Below are 16,353 nucleotides of genomic sequence, written 5' to 3'. Positions count from 1 at the left end.
GGAAGAAACACACATACTCAGCACCAGCAAGCACGGCCACCAACGACAGGTGGGTGGAGCAGTGAGGTCAGGCCCTGGTGCCCACACTGGTTTTGACGCCAGGGCGGGCTCCGAGGGTTTACCATAAGCCCCCGGATTCACCTGCACACACACACAGCCACCTACACACTTATAGAATGCAATGCGTTTCTCTGCTGGGGACTAGTTCCAATGCTTCTCTCTCAATAAGACACTCACAGCGTGTTTACTTTCTGACTTCTGCGGTTCAAGCTGTAGCTAGTCTTTTTATTTTTTCTTTGCTAGTGAAAATAACAAAGCAAGAAAGACTTTTTAAAGGCTCATGGTGGTAAAATATGCAAATGGAAATCGACTATGGAGGAGGTGAATGACCCCTAGATTTTCAATCCCCAGAGGAATCAGGAGCTAGCAGCTAACTTCATTTTCTCACAGTTGCTTTTTCCTGAGGGAAAAAAAGCGTCCCTGCGATAGCTTCTGCTAAACTCCGACACCGCAATGCACAAGGCGTGCTTATGGTGACACCGGCACCTCCATGGGTGGTTTGGGTCTTTTTTTTTTTTTTTTCAGCCACATACACTCAGGGTTTGGATAAGTGTCCCCTGAAGACTTATGTGCTAAAAGCTTGTCCCCGAGTGCATTACTGGGAAGGGGTAGGACGCCCAAGGAGGCGGGGCCTAGCAGTAGGCCCTAGGATCACAGCGAGGGGGAATCTTTGAGGAGGGTTCTAGGGTTCCCGGCCTCTTCCTCTTTCTCTTATAGTTCCTAGCTCATGACATAAACAAGTTTACTCTGCCACAGACTCTTGGCTGGACACACCTCATCAGAGACCTAAAACAATGGACTCCCCCACCCCAGATTTGGAATGGTAAGCCAAAATAAACCTTTTATCATTATAAGCTAACTGCCTCAAGCATTCTGTTACAGTGATGAGAAGCGGACTAAAAAAACATATACCTATGCACCTTAGGTACTAGACTAGACTGAGGTTACACAAAGAGGCAAAGGGGTAGTGAGAATAGAGGGCAAGATCAAGCTTCTGCCATCTGACTGTCCTGCCCATAGTTGCTCCCAGAGCCTCCCAGAGCCAACGTGCAGTATAACACTACAAGGCATGTGTCTGCCCCAGCCTCCCACCATACCAGGACACTTTCCCAAACGATTGCCTGGCCAGTGTCAAGGCACCAACCCCTAGTGTCAAGGACAACTGTCTACTGGGGAAACAGGTCTGCTCATATTCCTTATTACAGATGCTCTCAGCCCCCAGCCCCCTCAGCCTGTAAAACCAGAAAGCACAGAGCAACTGTAGAGCTCCGTGACGCCCCTTGCGGCACCACCTAGGCCGGTATGAAGTAAGTACTCACACTCAATGCAACGGCAGCCTGCTCGCAGACAGCGAATATATGCTTCTGTAGATGACTCGCTACGCAGCTGGTCCCCAGTCAGGTACCTGAGGGACAGAGTGGGAACCATGTGCAGACAGAATCAACAGTTCCAGTTCCAGCCATTTTCCTACAAACATCACGAATTCCCCTTTCTTTAGAGCTGAATAAAATCCCACTGTTTCTATAGGCCACACATTCTTGATCTGTGAATGGACATTGAGGCTGGTTCCATTTCTAGACTACTGTGAATAGTGCAACAATGAACACTGGTGTGAAAATGCCACTGTGAGATGCTGACTTAGACTCATTTGGTTATATACATAAGAGTGGTATAGCTGGATCATATGGTAGTTCCATTTTCAGTTTCTCTCCACACTGATTGTGGCTGCACAAGTTTACATGCCCATCAGCAGTGAATACGGGTTCCTCTTTTGCCCACACCCTCACAGGTATTCACAGTTATTTGTTTTGTTTGTGATAGGCATCCTAAAGAGGGTCGATGGATCTCAGAGGAGTTTGAGTTTGCATTTCCCTGATAGCTAAGGATGTTGAGCATTTTTTCAAGTAGGTATTAGCCATTTATATTTCTCCTTTTTAGAACTGTCTTTTCAATTCATTGGGCCATTTTTTAAATTTATTTATTTGAGAAAAAGAGAGAGAGAGAATGGACACACCAGGGTAGACACATGCACCACATTGTGCATCTGGCTTTACATGGATATAGAGCAACTGAACCTGGACCAGAAGGCTTTGTAAGCAAGCACCTTTAATCTTTGACCACTGAACCCTCTCCCCAGCTCTAACCTATTTATTAATTGGATAACTTGGGAAATTTTTGGCATTTAAATACACACATACACACACGCGCATACATACGAATTTACTGGTAGAGAAATCAGTCAGTAAAGTGCTTATCTTGCTAGTATGAAGGCCTGTGTTTGGTCCCCAGTGCACACATAAAATGCAGGGAATAGAGGTGTGTGTCTGTAGTCCTAGCACCGAGGAGGTGGAGAGAGGAGGATCCCTAAGGCTCACTGCTCACTGGCTAAGTAGTCTAGCCTAACTGATGAGTCCCCGGCCAGTGAGAGCCTGTACAAGGAGCTGTATGGTGTTCCTGCAAATGACATCTGAAACAGTACTACTGACTCCATATGCATGTACACGCATGCAGGCAGGCACACACACACACACCTGCACAAACATGCATGCTCCCACACGCAGATGAACATTTATACATACATTGACACATATCACACACATGCAAAAACATTCTAGGCATGGTAGCTGCAATCAATCCCAGGGCTAAGGTAGTAGAAACAGGAAGATTCTTGGAGCCACTGGCAGCCAGTGCAGCCCAGTCGGTAAGCTCCAGGCCAATGAGAGACCCACCCTGTCTCAAAAAAGGTGGATAGTTATTTCTCAGAATACACCAGTGTTTTCTTCTGGTCTCCAGAAATGTGCACACATGTACACCCATCACACATACACATAAAAATACCTCTCTTCTTAAGGGTTCCTTGGCTGTCCCTAGGCTTGGTGGACTCCACTATCCCAAGACACTAACTCTCAACCAATGTACATTGGTAGGGAAGACAGGGCCACCCACTCATTTACCCTGGAAAAGATTTTCACCTTCCCAAACGCCAAGAGCATGGCACATCTAAGGGCTGGGCATGGTGCCCCTGGAAGGGTACCTGGGGAAGTGCCAGCCTACTGCTCTCTGCGGCCTGTAAACCAGGCACTTCACCTCTCACCCTCCCTGCATTCTGAACTTCAATGCTGGAAAGCAACCTCCTTTTCCTCTGTCTTCTGCCATGAGGGCAGTCATCCAGAGATGTCGATTTGAGCACATCACTCTCCGGTGCACATGGCTAGGGGCCGCCTCCTGCCCTCAGTGTGGCTTAGCAAGCTTCCGTTCCGGCTGGCCCTGATGTCCTCTCCTGCTGGTACTCGCTCAGACTCTGAAGTCCAGCTCTGTGACTGCTGTCAGCTGCTCCTGCCCCAGGGCCTCGACAGCTGCTGTTTTATGTGGGAAACTCTCCTTCCCACTGTCTCTCCTGTTCTGCTACCAAATTCCGCTCCTGGCTGACACTCAGTGGAGGACTTCCTTCCACACTTCAGGATGGATGGCCCCTGCTCATTCACTGCTGATCCTTAGAACTCAGTAGGCAAAGAGCCCAGCCCACAGTAGATGCTCCATAAAGAGCAGTTCAGTGGCTTAGAGAATTGCTCTGATGATGGTGACAAGATGCTCAGATTGTAGGGCTGGGGAGACTGCTCAGCCGTTAAGTATTTGCCTGCAAAGCCTAACAACCTGGGTTTGATTGCACAGTAGCCATGTAAAGCCAGATGCACAAAGTGGCCCATGCATCTGCAGCTTGTTTGCAGTGGCTAGGGGCTCTAATACACCTATTCTCATACTCACATTCTCCTTTTCTCCCCCCCCCCCCTCTCTTTGTCTCTCTCTCCTCCTCTCTCCCCCTACCACTGCCTGCAGATAAACAAATAAAAATATTTTTTAAAGAAAGATGCTCAGGCTGGGCATGGTGGCACATGTCTTTAATCCCAGAACTTGGGAGGCAGAGGTAGAAGGAGCATTGCGAGTTCAAGACCAGCCTGAGACTAGATAGTGAATTCCAGTCAGCCTGAGCTGGAGTGAGACCCTACCTCACAAAAACAAATCTTGATGCTCAGATCAGGAAAAGCCAGGATTGCTGGCTTGCTGTCAAAAGCTACAAAGCCTAATTATTTCAGTGCTACCGGAGAATGAAAATGGTACCTCTACCCTTTCACAACAGTCCTGAGCAACGGACACTCATTCTCTGCTCCTCCACTATTGGCCTCGCCAGGGGCACAGGGGCACCAGCCACATCACTCTTTGTGTTGCTGACCCACCTCAGGCTCAGCACAAGACTCACGTGTTGTGGGAGGAGGAGATCCAGTAGTGGGACAAGGGGTTATTCATGTCCTGCATGTCCACCACATCGTACTTCTCGTCCCAGATGCTATTTTCTCGTGAAAACAGGTATGTGAGGAACTGAAAGAGTCACCAACATGAAATCATAGCATGAGGGGAGAGATGGTATTTGGTGCCCACACAGGGGATGGGCAGTTCTAACACATCAACAGATGGCCCCCAGACATTAGTTAATATAGATGGCTCCGATGACAGCCAGCCCTCCCACCCAAGTGCTTTGTGGGCCTTAGATATTACTTCCCTTTTTAACATTTATCCCAAAATATTTTACACTGTAAGAGTATTTGCTTCTAGATAGAAGTTTTCACATATATTTTTATTTATTTACAAGAGAAAGAGTACGGATGTGCCAGGGGCTCTTGACGCTGCAAATCAACTCCAGACACATGCACCACTTGACTCATGAGTCTGGCTTTACATGAGTACTGGGGAATTGAACGTGGGCCAACAGGTTTTGCCAGCGAGCACCTTTAACTAACTGCTTAGCCATCTTCCCAGCCCTAGATAAAAGATTTAAGTCACATAGTAACTAAACATTTGTGAGTGCAACATTCAATTTCAGAAATGGAACATTACCAGTATCAGAACATCAAAAGGACCTAATAGCACAGGTCTGTCATCCCAGCTACTCAGAAGGCTAAGGCAGGAGGATAGCAAGTTCAAGGCCAGCCTGAGCAACTTGGTGAGAATTTGTCTCAAAAAATAAAAGTAAAAAGAGGGCTGGGATATAGCTTACCTAGCATGTGCAAAACCCTCAGCTCAATAACCAATACTGCAAAAGATGGGGGTGGGGTTCCTATCCAAACTCCTAGCACCTTAAGAAAAACTAACAAAAAAAAAAAAATCAGAAACATGAGAGACTCAGGGTGCTTCTGGGAACAGTGTCACATGGGAGTGTCCCTTCTGTCATCCCTCCTCCTCTGTCACTCGTGCAAGGACAAACATAGCCATTTAGAAATAACGTGCAGTTCATTCATCTTGGCATTGCATTGCATCTTCTAGCCGCTGGTCTCTTCCTGGTGCCACACGCCCTCTAGTGGTACAATCAATAAGCCCACGCAGGAGCAGGTCAGAGGAAGAGGACAATGAAAAGCCCTGGTAGCCCACCACCTAGCCCACCACCGGGGAAAACCACTGCAGTCAGTCTGCTGCTTCTGACAGTGGTGCCCTCTCAGAGAAGGGACAAGGAAGGCTCACACGTGAGTGCACAGGTCATCCCCCATGGAACAACAAGCCCCGCCCACTCACCTCATCCACAAACAAGAAGGGCTCTGCGGTTTCCCTCATTGTGTCGTCGATAAACTTGGTCATCCGCTCTCGGACTTTGTTTATATCCTGAGCCCAAAGCTCCTTAAAAAATGGCAATAGAGAATATAAAATCACCAAAAAGAACTGACTGACTTCATCTTTCAGGGTCCAGCCAGGTGTGATCAATGGCCAAAACCATCATTCATTTCCAAATCCATGTGCCATCCAGGCCCACACACAGAGGCCTCACCCTGGCCATGGCGTTTGCCAGAGGTCAGAAAATGTCTTTGGCAAAGTACCAGAAAGTCAACCTTTTAGACTTTGTGGGCCACATGTGATATCTCTTCTCATCTCTCAACTGCCATCACAGTTGCAAAGCCACCACTGACAGATTACCTGCAAATGAGCATAACTACATTCCAATAAAACTTTTACAAAAGCAAGTGGGCCACCTATGAGCCATAGGCTACTTTTTTTGTTTATTTTTATTTATTTATTTGAGAGCAACACACAGAGAGAAAGAGGCAGAGAGCAAGAGAGAGAATGGGCGCGCCAGGGCTTCCAGCCACTGCAAATGAACTCCAGACACGTGCACCCCCTTATACATCTGGCTAACGTGGGTCCTGGGGAATCGAGCCTTGAACCGGGGTCCTTAGGCTTCACGGGCAAGCGCTTAACCACTAAGCCAACTCTCCAGCCCCATAGGCTACTTTTTGCCAGTGCTGCTTGTATTCTATGTGTCAGTGAAGTAGCCAAGGAGCCAGGTGGTTATATTAGCCTACTGTAGTGTCTCCCTGGCTTGGCCTCATCCTACCAAGAATGAAAAGTTGTTTGACATCTTTGTCCTCATGTATGAAATACAAGTAACAGTAGCTATTTACTGCTTAGGGTTTGGGGGAGGAACTTCCTGAAATCAGTATTTAACACAGCACTTGGTACATAGAAAACTTTTAATTCATGGCAATTAGTGAAAATAGTCAGCATTCTTGGACGGTCTTGTAAAGTACTAACATTCTGCAAGTCACATATTGTCACTGTCATTTTAGAGAGGAGGACACACAGACTTGCGATCATCACATGATGATCCCAAGTTTGCAGAGCTCATAGGTAGCAGAACCCAAGTTCCAAATCACTTAGCTCGGGTAAGCAACCTAGAACATCACCACACATCTTCCTGTCCAGGGGTCAGTTACCCAGTGCCACTCAGACGTTCACAGATAACACCTGAAATCTACACGGTCAACTTCATACGCCTTCTACATTGTGTTGGAAGTGTCAGAAAAAAAAGCACTGGTGTCCAGTAGTTTTCCTGTTATCATCTCTACACCCTGAAACCTAGATTCACAGACAAAGGGTATAAAGAGGGCCTAGAGGCCCAACTCTGATGAATGCCCTTTGAGTTCCAAATATTCTAAAACGACTGTCCTGGTGGCTCACAAAAGCAAATGTGCCCCCATATATGTGTGAGGTTGGGTGGGAAGAGGCAGAGGCAGAGGGTGAAAAGAACAAAACACAAAGAGAAGACTCTAGTAGGGTGGTGAAGCCACAGTGAGCCTTGTGGTTGACACTTGTAATTCTCCCTTAATCAGGACGTCAACCATCCAGGAAGATGCCAAATGGTCCTTGAACAGAGAGGTATGAGAAGCTTGGAGTGCTATCAGAAGTATCTCAAGTTTCAGGGTATTTGATGAAAATACCTTGGCTGGCCCACACAGACCCTAGAGGTGCTGGATGTCCCTTCCTGCCTTCCCCTATAAAGTTTGTGCTGCCATTAAGAGACCAGAGCACTTTGCTAACAGACAATGGGACTTTACTGGCCTGTCTGCTTAAAGGACAGAATGCCAATATGCTAGTGGCTAAAAATGCATCCATGTGGTGTGGAGTATTGCGTTGGGCACCTACACCAATGACAAAGAATAATGAGAAAAATAAAACACCGGACGGCAGCTAACCCTAGGGTAACTTCCCCTTGTGACCCATCTGGTGCATGCTATCCTCCATGCCACACAAATGGGGAAAATGAGGTCTCCATCATTAAATAAAGACCCAGTGAAGAGACTGAGACCATCCCCAAGTCCATCAGCTCTAGGGGCTGATCGTTAAATATACCTACCACCCTTTTTACCTGGCTTTGGAGACAGGGCCTTAGTATGTAGCTCAAACTGACAATCCTCCTGCCTCAATCCAAGGAGCTAATATTACAGGTATGCACCACCACACCTGTCTCCTTCAGCCCCTTTCTACAATGTCACTGGACCACCCCCCAAAGACTGCATTAAATGGGGCCCAAGTTTCCATTCCTAGATAATGCTTCCCTTGCTTCATTAGGATTGTGGCTATTTAATCCAAGAACATATACCTTACTCTAAGGTTTTCTTGTGACTACATATAGCCAAGGAGTTTTCTAGAACTATGCTACTTGGCACACTGAGTACTACCGTGGCCATTGCATTCAAGCAGCCATTGCCCCGAGTGTAACCTGGATATTCAGAGTACCTGGGTCCTCATCCTCTGATGCAGTGGCTCCTGCACCCACCCCCGACCTCCCTCTAAGGGCAGCCCAGTGAAGGGTCCTGTGGAGAAAAAGCCTGTGATTCTCCCTGGAATAAAGTTAGTGCCCACTAGGTGGCACTACATCTTTATGCTCAAATCAGGTAGTGTATTCTGCAATCTAAAGTTACTTTTCTTTCCAGGAATGTAATCAAGTTAACTTTATAAAACTTTAATAACTCCCTACTAAACTGAACAACTCAAGACAAAGACAAGCATAGACAAAGGCATGCGAACAGAACCGTGAATCCCTCCACAGACAGTATAAAATCTAGCTGTCACTGTGTCCAGCAGAATTCATGTACCCTTCATTTTAGCTTCCCTGGATTCTTAAGGCTTAGCCTGGGAACAAGCCTGCCCTGCATCACATAAATTCAGTCTCCCATGTGGGCAAGTCATAGGGCTGACAATATAAAATGCTCACTCACTGCTGACCCCCACCTAAGGCCACTGCCACCACTGTCTGGCCCTCAGAGCAGCTGACCTTGTGCAAAATGTGCCTTCTCTAGCCGTTAGTTTATCCACAATCAATAAGTGTTGTCATCTCAGTTACTCAGAAGGCTGGGGGTTCAAAGTTAGCCTGGGCAACTTACTGAGACCCTGTCTCAAAAAATAAAAACTGAAACAAGGTTGCCAGGCATGGTGGCACATGCCTATAATCCCAGCACTCAGGAGGCAGAGGTAGGAGGATCGCCATGAGTTTGAGGCCACCCTGAGACTACATAGTGAATTCCAGGTCAGCCTGGGCTAGAGGGAGACCCCACCTTAAAAAAAAAAAAAAAGTGAAGCAAGGCCTGAGAATATAGCTCAGTGCTAGAGCACTTGCCAAACAAGTGCAAGGCCTTAGATTCAATTCCCAGCACTGAAATGAGGAGAAAGATGGAAGGAGGAACAGGAATAGGAGGAGAAGGACAGTGAAAGTGAAAATCAAGCCGTCACTATTAGTATTATGGCTGTGATTTTAAAAGTAAGTCCCCAACTATGAGAGACACGCATTACAGTATTTACAAAAGTATGCTGGGGTTTACTGAGAACTCTCTAGCCAAGGGAAAAAGGGAGCGGGGCTAGGGGCCTGAAGACAGTACGAGTAGAGGTAGAAGAGAGGAAATAAAATCGCAACATGTTTCTGATTTTTAAATCTGAGCAATGGGGGCTGGAGAGATGGCTTAGCAGTTAAAGCACTTGCCCGCAAGGCCTGAAGACCTCAGTTCAATTCCCCAGTATCCATTTAAGCCAGATGCACAAGGGGGCGCATGCGTCTGGAGTTTGTTTGCAGTGGCTGGAGGCCCTGGTGTGCCCATTCTCCCCCTCTCTCTCCCTCCCTCTCTCTCTTAAATAAATAAGTAAATTAAAATTAAATAAGTCTGAGCAATGCGTGTAAGTGGCTCACACAGCCTCCATCTGCTCCTGTATGTGGGAAATGCTGACAGCACAAAGGGTCTTTTCTTTTTAAGGAAATGAACATAATTTTGCTATGACCCTAAAAGTGCTCTACAATGTAGCCTATTTTTTAAAGAAGGGAATCTAAATTTTAAAAAAGTCAACAAGATTCTTGTGTTATCATGATAAATTTGACAAGCAAGTCCTTTTAACTGCTGAGCTATGTCCACAGCCCAGGGAAATGTTAATTAGGTGACTACCCACATAGATACATGCTCACATATACACCCAAGTATCTCCTGCAGCCCCCGATCCTGAGATGAGGGCTCTCACCACCACCTAACAGGAAGGAAACTGTGGCACAGAGAGGTGAAGTGAACTGCCCACGGCCACATGGCTGACAGGATGATCGGGTTCACCACCCTGTCACTGTTTCACTGTCAGCATGTCAATATGGGGACTTGGTCATTTTGGGGGGGGGTTCTTCCCTGTGCACCACAGAACAGCTAAGCAGCATCCCACCCTCTGCCCATGCGACACCAGTGTGCGGCACACGCGGCAACGTCTGCGAGATGGCCTGCACACACTGCAGCGTCTTCAGGGATGCACGACACCAGTGCAAACTAACAGCCAACACAAAAGTCCTGTGTGCCTCTGGGCTAGGAGTCCATGTACACACACCATTGTCTCATCTCCAAAGGAGCCACAGCCTGGTCACATCCTCGCACCCACCACTGACGACCTCCTAGAGAGAAGCCCCTGAAGTGACCTCGGGGGAGGAGCAGATCTCAGCGCGAGGGCTGCCCTGTCCAGCACCTTCCCTCTGCCCCTTTCACAGTGAACTCTTCAGAAGGGGCCAACAGGAGGCGAGGAGCCAGAGGAGGCCCCGGGGCACCACACATAACCCAAGACCCTGCCTCGGGGAGGTGCTGCTGCTCTGCGGCGGCACAGGGTCCTTAGAACCCACCGTCCTGCAGTCCTCTCACCTGTTGTTCATGCAAAAGAAACCTCTGGAAGTCATGTAGATAGACAACAGAGGCATCAGGGCGGTCGGTGTTCCTGTCCTCGGGAAAAGTGATGGGGAGGGTGGTTAGAGCGCCATGCAACCGAGGGATAACCTCCACCCCGAACCCAGCCCCACTGTTCCAGGCACGCCAAGAAACTTGGCAGAGATGTTTCCTTCCACCCTGTGCCCAGCCCCACTGTGCCAGTTCCCCAAGAGAGGCACATTCGACAGAGGGGCTCGCCTCCACCATGCTGTGGTGAAAGCCCGCTGGCCCACATAAATGAGACATATTCCTGGCCTAAAGAAGGGCAGGGACACCTGAAATCTCAGAGTGGTCCTGAACCGCCTTTAGGTGCTTCTAAGAGGTGATCACCTCCAGAAGAAGTGTGGAGCTAACGGAAAACCAGGCAATGGAGGCCAGAGCAGTAAGAGACAGGGTGAGGGGTGGTGGGTGCACTGGGCACTGGAAAACAGCTCAGATGTCCTAACCAGGTATGGAAGCTAAAGAGGTTCCTGAAGAGGCTCAGTGCCAGAGAACAAGGAGGGCTTAGCCCCAAGGGAGGAAAGAGTACAGGCAAGGGGCCTGAAAGGAAGATGAGCGGGAGGGAAGGGGAGAGGGAGAGACAGACAGGGCTCTGGTCTGGTCCACCCGGGAAAAAGGAACCTTTACCCTGATCACAGGCAGAGCCCAGCATGGCCAGCAGCTATGAGGAACCGCTCTCAGAAGAGGACCTCTGTGCTACCACAAAGCAGGGATCCACTGGGCTGGTCCTAACCAGTGCTGGTATGGGGCCGGCATCCCAGACAGCAGAGCTGAGCACCTGAGCATAGTAGAGGGGTGGGAAATTGTCTTTTTTAATCTGAGGAGACAGGCTTTCAGCTGTCTCTCTTTACTGCTTACTCAGGGTCCGTGAGTCTGTTGTCTTTACCCATGGATACACTTGTACCCTCCCTTCCTGCCATACAGAGCTTTACACCAAGACTCAGTGTGAAGACTGGACCCCACTCAGCAAGTCCTGGGCAGCCCTGAGGTTCTGAAAGCCACTCCTCAGGCTTGGTCTAAGTGACAGAGGACACTCTCTAGGACTATTAGCTTGATGGTAAACACATTTCCTGGTCAGATAGGCTTGGGAAACAGTGAACACCTTACAGATTCCCCATAATGGGGAATTATGAAACCTGAGGGAAAATGCTGACAAGTTCTGTAGCATAGATTTTGTGATGAGCCCTTAACAAATGGCCAGCACCACCTAAAGCAAGATAAAGAACTCTACTTACTTCAACTCAGCACAACCTGCTAAACTAGGGATGTCCTGTCTCCATCTGACCATTCACTTCATTTTGTTGGATGAAGAAAAAGAGGAAGGGGAGGAAGAAGAAGAGGAGGAAGAGTAAGGATAGAAAAAGAAGAAGAGGAGGAGGAAGAGGAAGGGGAGGAAGAGTGTCACCACTGCCACTTTTCAGCTGCCCTGATGCTCCAGGAAAGAGGCCTGAGGCCCACAAGCTCTAGAGAAGCTTGTGGACTTCCCTCCCCACTCTGCCCATGAGACTGCCGCTTTCCTTCTGCCAGGCTCCATCACGGAATGGCCAGTCCCTTCAGCATGGACCAGTAAGTGCACACAGCAGTAGCCCCTCCCAGGAGCAGGCTGGGCACAAGCACGTAGCCACTTTGAATAGCAGTGACACATAAAAGATTTCTTACCCCAGAATGAACACAGAGGAGTCCTTTTTGAATTCATCAAGTATCTGAAATGCAAACCAGAAGGAAGACATGCAAAAGATAAGAATATCACACGACTCAACTCATGTCATGTCAGTGAGATTTTTACTGTTAAAAAATTATCAGAGGCTGGGGAATAATCCAGTCAGCAAAGCACTTGCCCTGAAAGCTCAGGGACCTAAGTTTGATTCCCAGAATCTAAGTTTAAAAAACAAAGCCGGGTGTAGTGGCACACACTTTTAATTCTGACATTCAGGAGGCAGAGCTAGGTAGATCACAATGAGTTCGAGAGGCCAGCCTGAGACTACATAGTGAATTCCAGGTCAGCCTGGGCTAGAGCGAGACCCTACCTTAAAGAAAAAGAAAAGCTGGGCATGGTGGTGTGTGCTTGAAATCCCAGCACTGAGTGGTGACACAGGAGAACACCTAGGGCTCACTGACAACTGCCTAGTCTAGTCTGCTCGGTGAATTCCAAGCCAGTGAAAGACCCTGTCTCAAAAAAGCGTGTGGAGGCCTGGAGAGATGGCTTAGCAGTTAAGCGCTCGCCTGTAAAGCCTAAGGACACTGGTTCGAGGCTTGATTCCCCAGGACCCACGTTAGCCAGATCCACAAGGGGGTGCACGTGTCTAGAGTTTGTTTGCAGTGGCTGGAAGCCCTGGCGCACCCATTCTCCCTCCCTCTCTGTCACTCTCAAATAAATAAAAATAAACAAAAAAAATTCTTTTAAGGATGTGGAGGACTGGAGAGATGGCTTAGTGGTTGAGGCACCTGCCTGCAAAGCCAAAGGACCCATATTAGACTCTCCAGATTCCACATAAGCCACATGCACAAAGGTGAGGCAAGCACATGGTCACACACACCCACTAAGTGGCCCAAGAGTCTGGAGCTCGATTGCAATGGCTGAGGCCCTGGAACACCAATTCTCTGTCTCTCTTCCTCTGTCTCTTTCTCTCTCTCACTCTAGCTAAAAGCAGCCAGGGAGCACTTCACTTCCTCCCAGCTCCTAGTCACACAGACTCACTGACATACCAACCAGTGTTGTGATAAGGAGCACTCCACTTTCTCCCAGCTCCTAGTCACACAGACTCACTGGCTGAGCACTGTACATACACATGCAAACACATAAGTATGTATGTGTACAGACATATCCACAAACACATGTGCAAGGTACACACACATGCCCATATGCACACACACACACACACAAATATGCACATAAGCATGCATGCACACACAGCCAAACATATACACCCACATATGCACATACACAAATGTATATGCATCCACATATATATGTGTACATGTAGACATAACCTATGTACATACATACATGTACAAGCATATGTGCATATGCACTCACATATGCAGACTCTCTATGTGCACACATGCACCTACATATGCATGTGCATGTATGCACACAAATGCCTATATGCCACACAAGTGTGTACACACATGTATACCCACATACACATAATACACACACACACACACACACACACACACACATACACACACACACACACACACACACACACACTCCTTGCCTTTTTTGCCCTCCTGCTCCATAACACTGTGAAGACTCATAATGTGCATACTTCTGGGAAGGTATGTCCATGTAGCCACTAGCCTATGGCCAACCCTAATGACAGAAAACAGCTCTGCTCCCAACAACCAGCTCCTCTAGCCAAAGTCTTGGTGTCCAAGAGGCCACGGGGTGCACAGCATTCTGGAAAGGAAGCCCAAAAGCTGGAGAAGCCATGTCAGTTTGGAGGTCATCACTGGGAAGGACAATCAGGTCAAATCTGACCTAATGAGGGGAGAAGGTGTCAGAACTCCAGGGTACAACTGCAACCCTGTTTACCCCAGTGATGGCTCAGCTACCAACTGAGGGGTCAGCGAGATCTGGACAGATTTTGCGTGTCAACCACGGTGCCCTCTTAGTCACACAAACATCAGTTGCATGAGTCTGATGATGTCTGAAATAATGAGTAAATTCATGTTCTCTCAAAGACAACAAGGAATTGTCACCCATGAATTGGACTTCAGGAGTTTCCAGCTGGACAAGGGAAGAAGCTATGCCAAAGAGACAGCACACACCAGACCCACAGGGACAAAGGACAGGGAACCAGGCTTCCCCAAGGCTTGAGGGGACCAGACAGAGAGATGTGGCCATTTTCACTGTGGCAAGCATGAGGACAACAGTTCAGCTCCCCGGCATACATGTAAATGCTGGGTGGGTATGATGGCCTGCCTATAATCCCAGCATGCAACATAGATGGGGTAGTCTTAAGGCAAACTGGCCCAATCAGTAAGCTCTGGGTTCAACTGAGAGACGTTGTCTCAGTACATAAAGAGGAAGGTACCTGAAGTGAACCTCTGGCTTCCACATGCATATGCACATATGTACACACACAGAGAGAGATTGTGGCCTGTGAGCTCCAAAGTAGGTAGGTGGTTAGACACAAGGAAGAACTAGAAACCTCAAGCTAGAAACCACGTGGCTGCCCATAAGCATGCACCCAACTCCTAGATTTCGATGTAAGGATCATAAGTCTTTATAACGGCTGTCATGCCAAAGGACCTGAGACATCTCAGCTTGCACCACCCAATCACAAGGCTAACGCTTTTCTGTTCCAGCAGCCCCGGAACGAGGTCCATCTTCTAAAAGCTAGGGGAAAGGCATTCATCCACACAGGGCCAAGAACTGGCAAAAACTCCCCATGCACATCGAGGCTGTACCATTCAAACTCTAAAACCAGGTACAAAATGCAGTGGCCAGACTTGGTAGAAAACCCTCCAGTCGTGGTGATTCCAGTCATCAGCTCCAAACTGCTTTGGGCCAGGTGGGGAACATGGCTGGGTGGGGTGAGCCAAGGAGAGGTGGCAGGTATGCGCTTCTTTCCATGGGGGTGTCGCCAGAACCCATGGGCCTTGTCACAGACAGATCTCAATGCAAGAGAAGCTGAAAATCTAGATCTTAATACGTGATTCACAAATTTTAAACAGAAGCAGTTAATTTTTCAACATTTAAACAACTAGACAGACCAGAAAGAACCAGATGCAGGTGCAATGTGGCATGAGGGCCACCAGGGGGCAACCTTTGACAAGGTTGAATTGTTTCCAAAGTTCCATCAACGTTTCAACCAGAGGGTTCAGGAATTCTGCAAAACTCCTCCCTCCCCCCCCCCAAACCCCCCAGCATCCCTTAACTGCTAGTTTGTCCCTCTGACTGTCTGTCTCTCTGTGTATGTGTGTCTCTTCCACCGCCCCCCCCCCCCCCGCGCCAACATGCACACACTTTAAAATCAAATTATAGAAAAAGCGCTCCGGAGCCAGAGGTAGGAGGATCACTGTGAGTTTGAGGCCAGTCTGAGACTACATAGTGAATTCCAGAACAGCCTGAGCTAGAGCGACAACCTACCTCGAAAAACAAAAACAAACAAACAAAAAAAGCTATAGGTTGTAGTTGAAAGTGATGCACATGTCCGTTATTCCAACTCTGGAGAGACTGAAACAGGAGTGAATTTGAGGCCGGCCTAAGCTGCACAGTGAGTCTGTCTCAATTTTTTAAACCAGTATAAAGGTTAAAATACATCTTGAGCTGGGGATGAAGCACAGTGGTAGAGTGCATGCTTGGCATAGGGCAGGCCCTGGGTTTGGTCTCCAGCACCAATAAAAAAGAAAAGGAGAGACACACTTCTCGTGCAATTTTCTCAGTGAAGACCCCACCTGGCTGGCAGGCAAGACCGCTTGGGTAGACCTTTTAGTCTAGCTCTGCCTCCAGTGACCTGAAATTAAGATACACTACTGTAAAACTTATTTACAACTACTTATCTTGAGTGAAACAAGTTTGGTTCAACCTTGGCCAATTGGAATTGTCATCAAAGCTCACATGCATATACCATCTAAACACTGTTCCCAAGGGCTGGTGATGATTAAAAGGTATAGATATGACCTAGACAAGTACTTGATATAATTTTTCATAACATGGGTTTTCTTGTTGGGGGATCTCCTATTTAAAGGGATGCTTTAGAGTTTTAACAGTTCATATCTACCGATCTGACTGAATGTC

The 16,353-nt window shown here is 47.9% G+C and overlaps 1 protein-coding gene across 3 annotated transcripts in view; it reads right to left on the bottom strand.

Annotated features, from left to right (window-relative positions):
• Positions 1–16,353, bottom strand: part of Plcg2 (phospholipase C gamma 2) — a 141,121-nt gene that overhangs the window by 61,984 nt on the left and 62,784 nt on the right. For 2 of the 3 annotated variants that reach the window (XM_004659586.3, XM_045137633.1), the window contains exons 8-12: positions 12,264–12,307; positions 10,542–10,614; positions 5,626–5,727; positions 4,319–4,437; positions 1,380–1,465 (exon numbers count right to left, since the gene is read on the bottom strand). In XM_004659586.3, the coding sequence (XP_004659643.1) occupies positions 1,380–1,465; positions 4,319–4,437; positions 5,626–5,727; positions 10,542–10,614; positions 12,264–12,307 (424 nt within the window). The remainder of the gene's footprint in view (positions 1–1,379; positions 1,466–4,318; positions 4,438–5,625; positions 5,728–10,541; positions 10,615–12,263; positions 12,308–16,353) is intronic. The other variant, XM_045137641.1, reaches the window with a different exon arrangement.

This window comes from Jaculus jaculus, chromosome 1, assembly GCF_020740685.1.
Source record: "Jaculus jaculus isolate mJacJac1 chromosome 1, mJacJac1.mat.Y.cur, whole genome shotgun sequence".
NCBI lineage: Eukaryota > Metazoa > Chordata > Mammalia > Rodentia > Dipodidae > Jaculus > Jaculus jaculus.
This window is presented reverse-complemented; position numbering and strand designations above follow the sequence as displayed.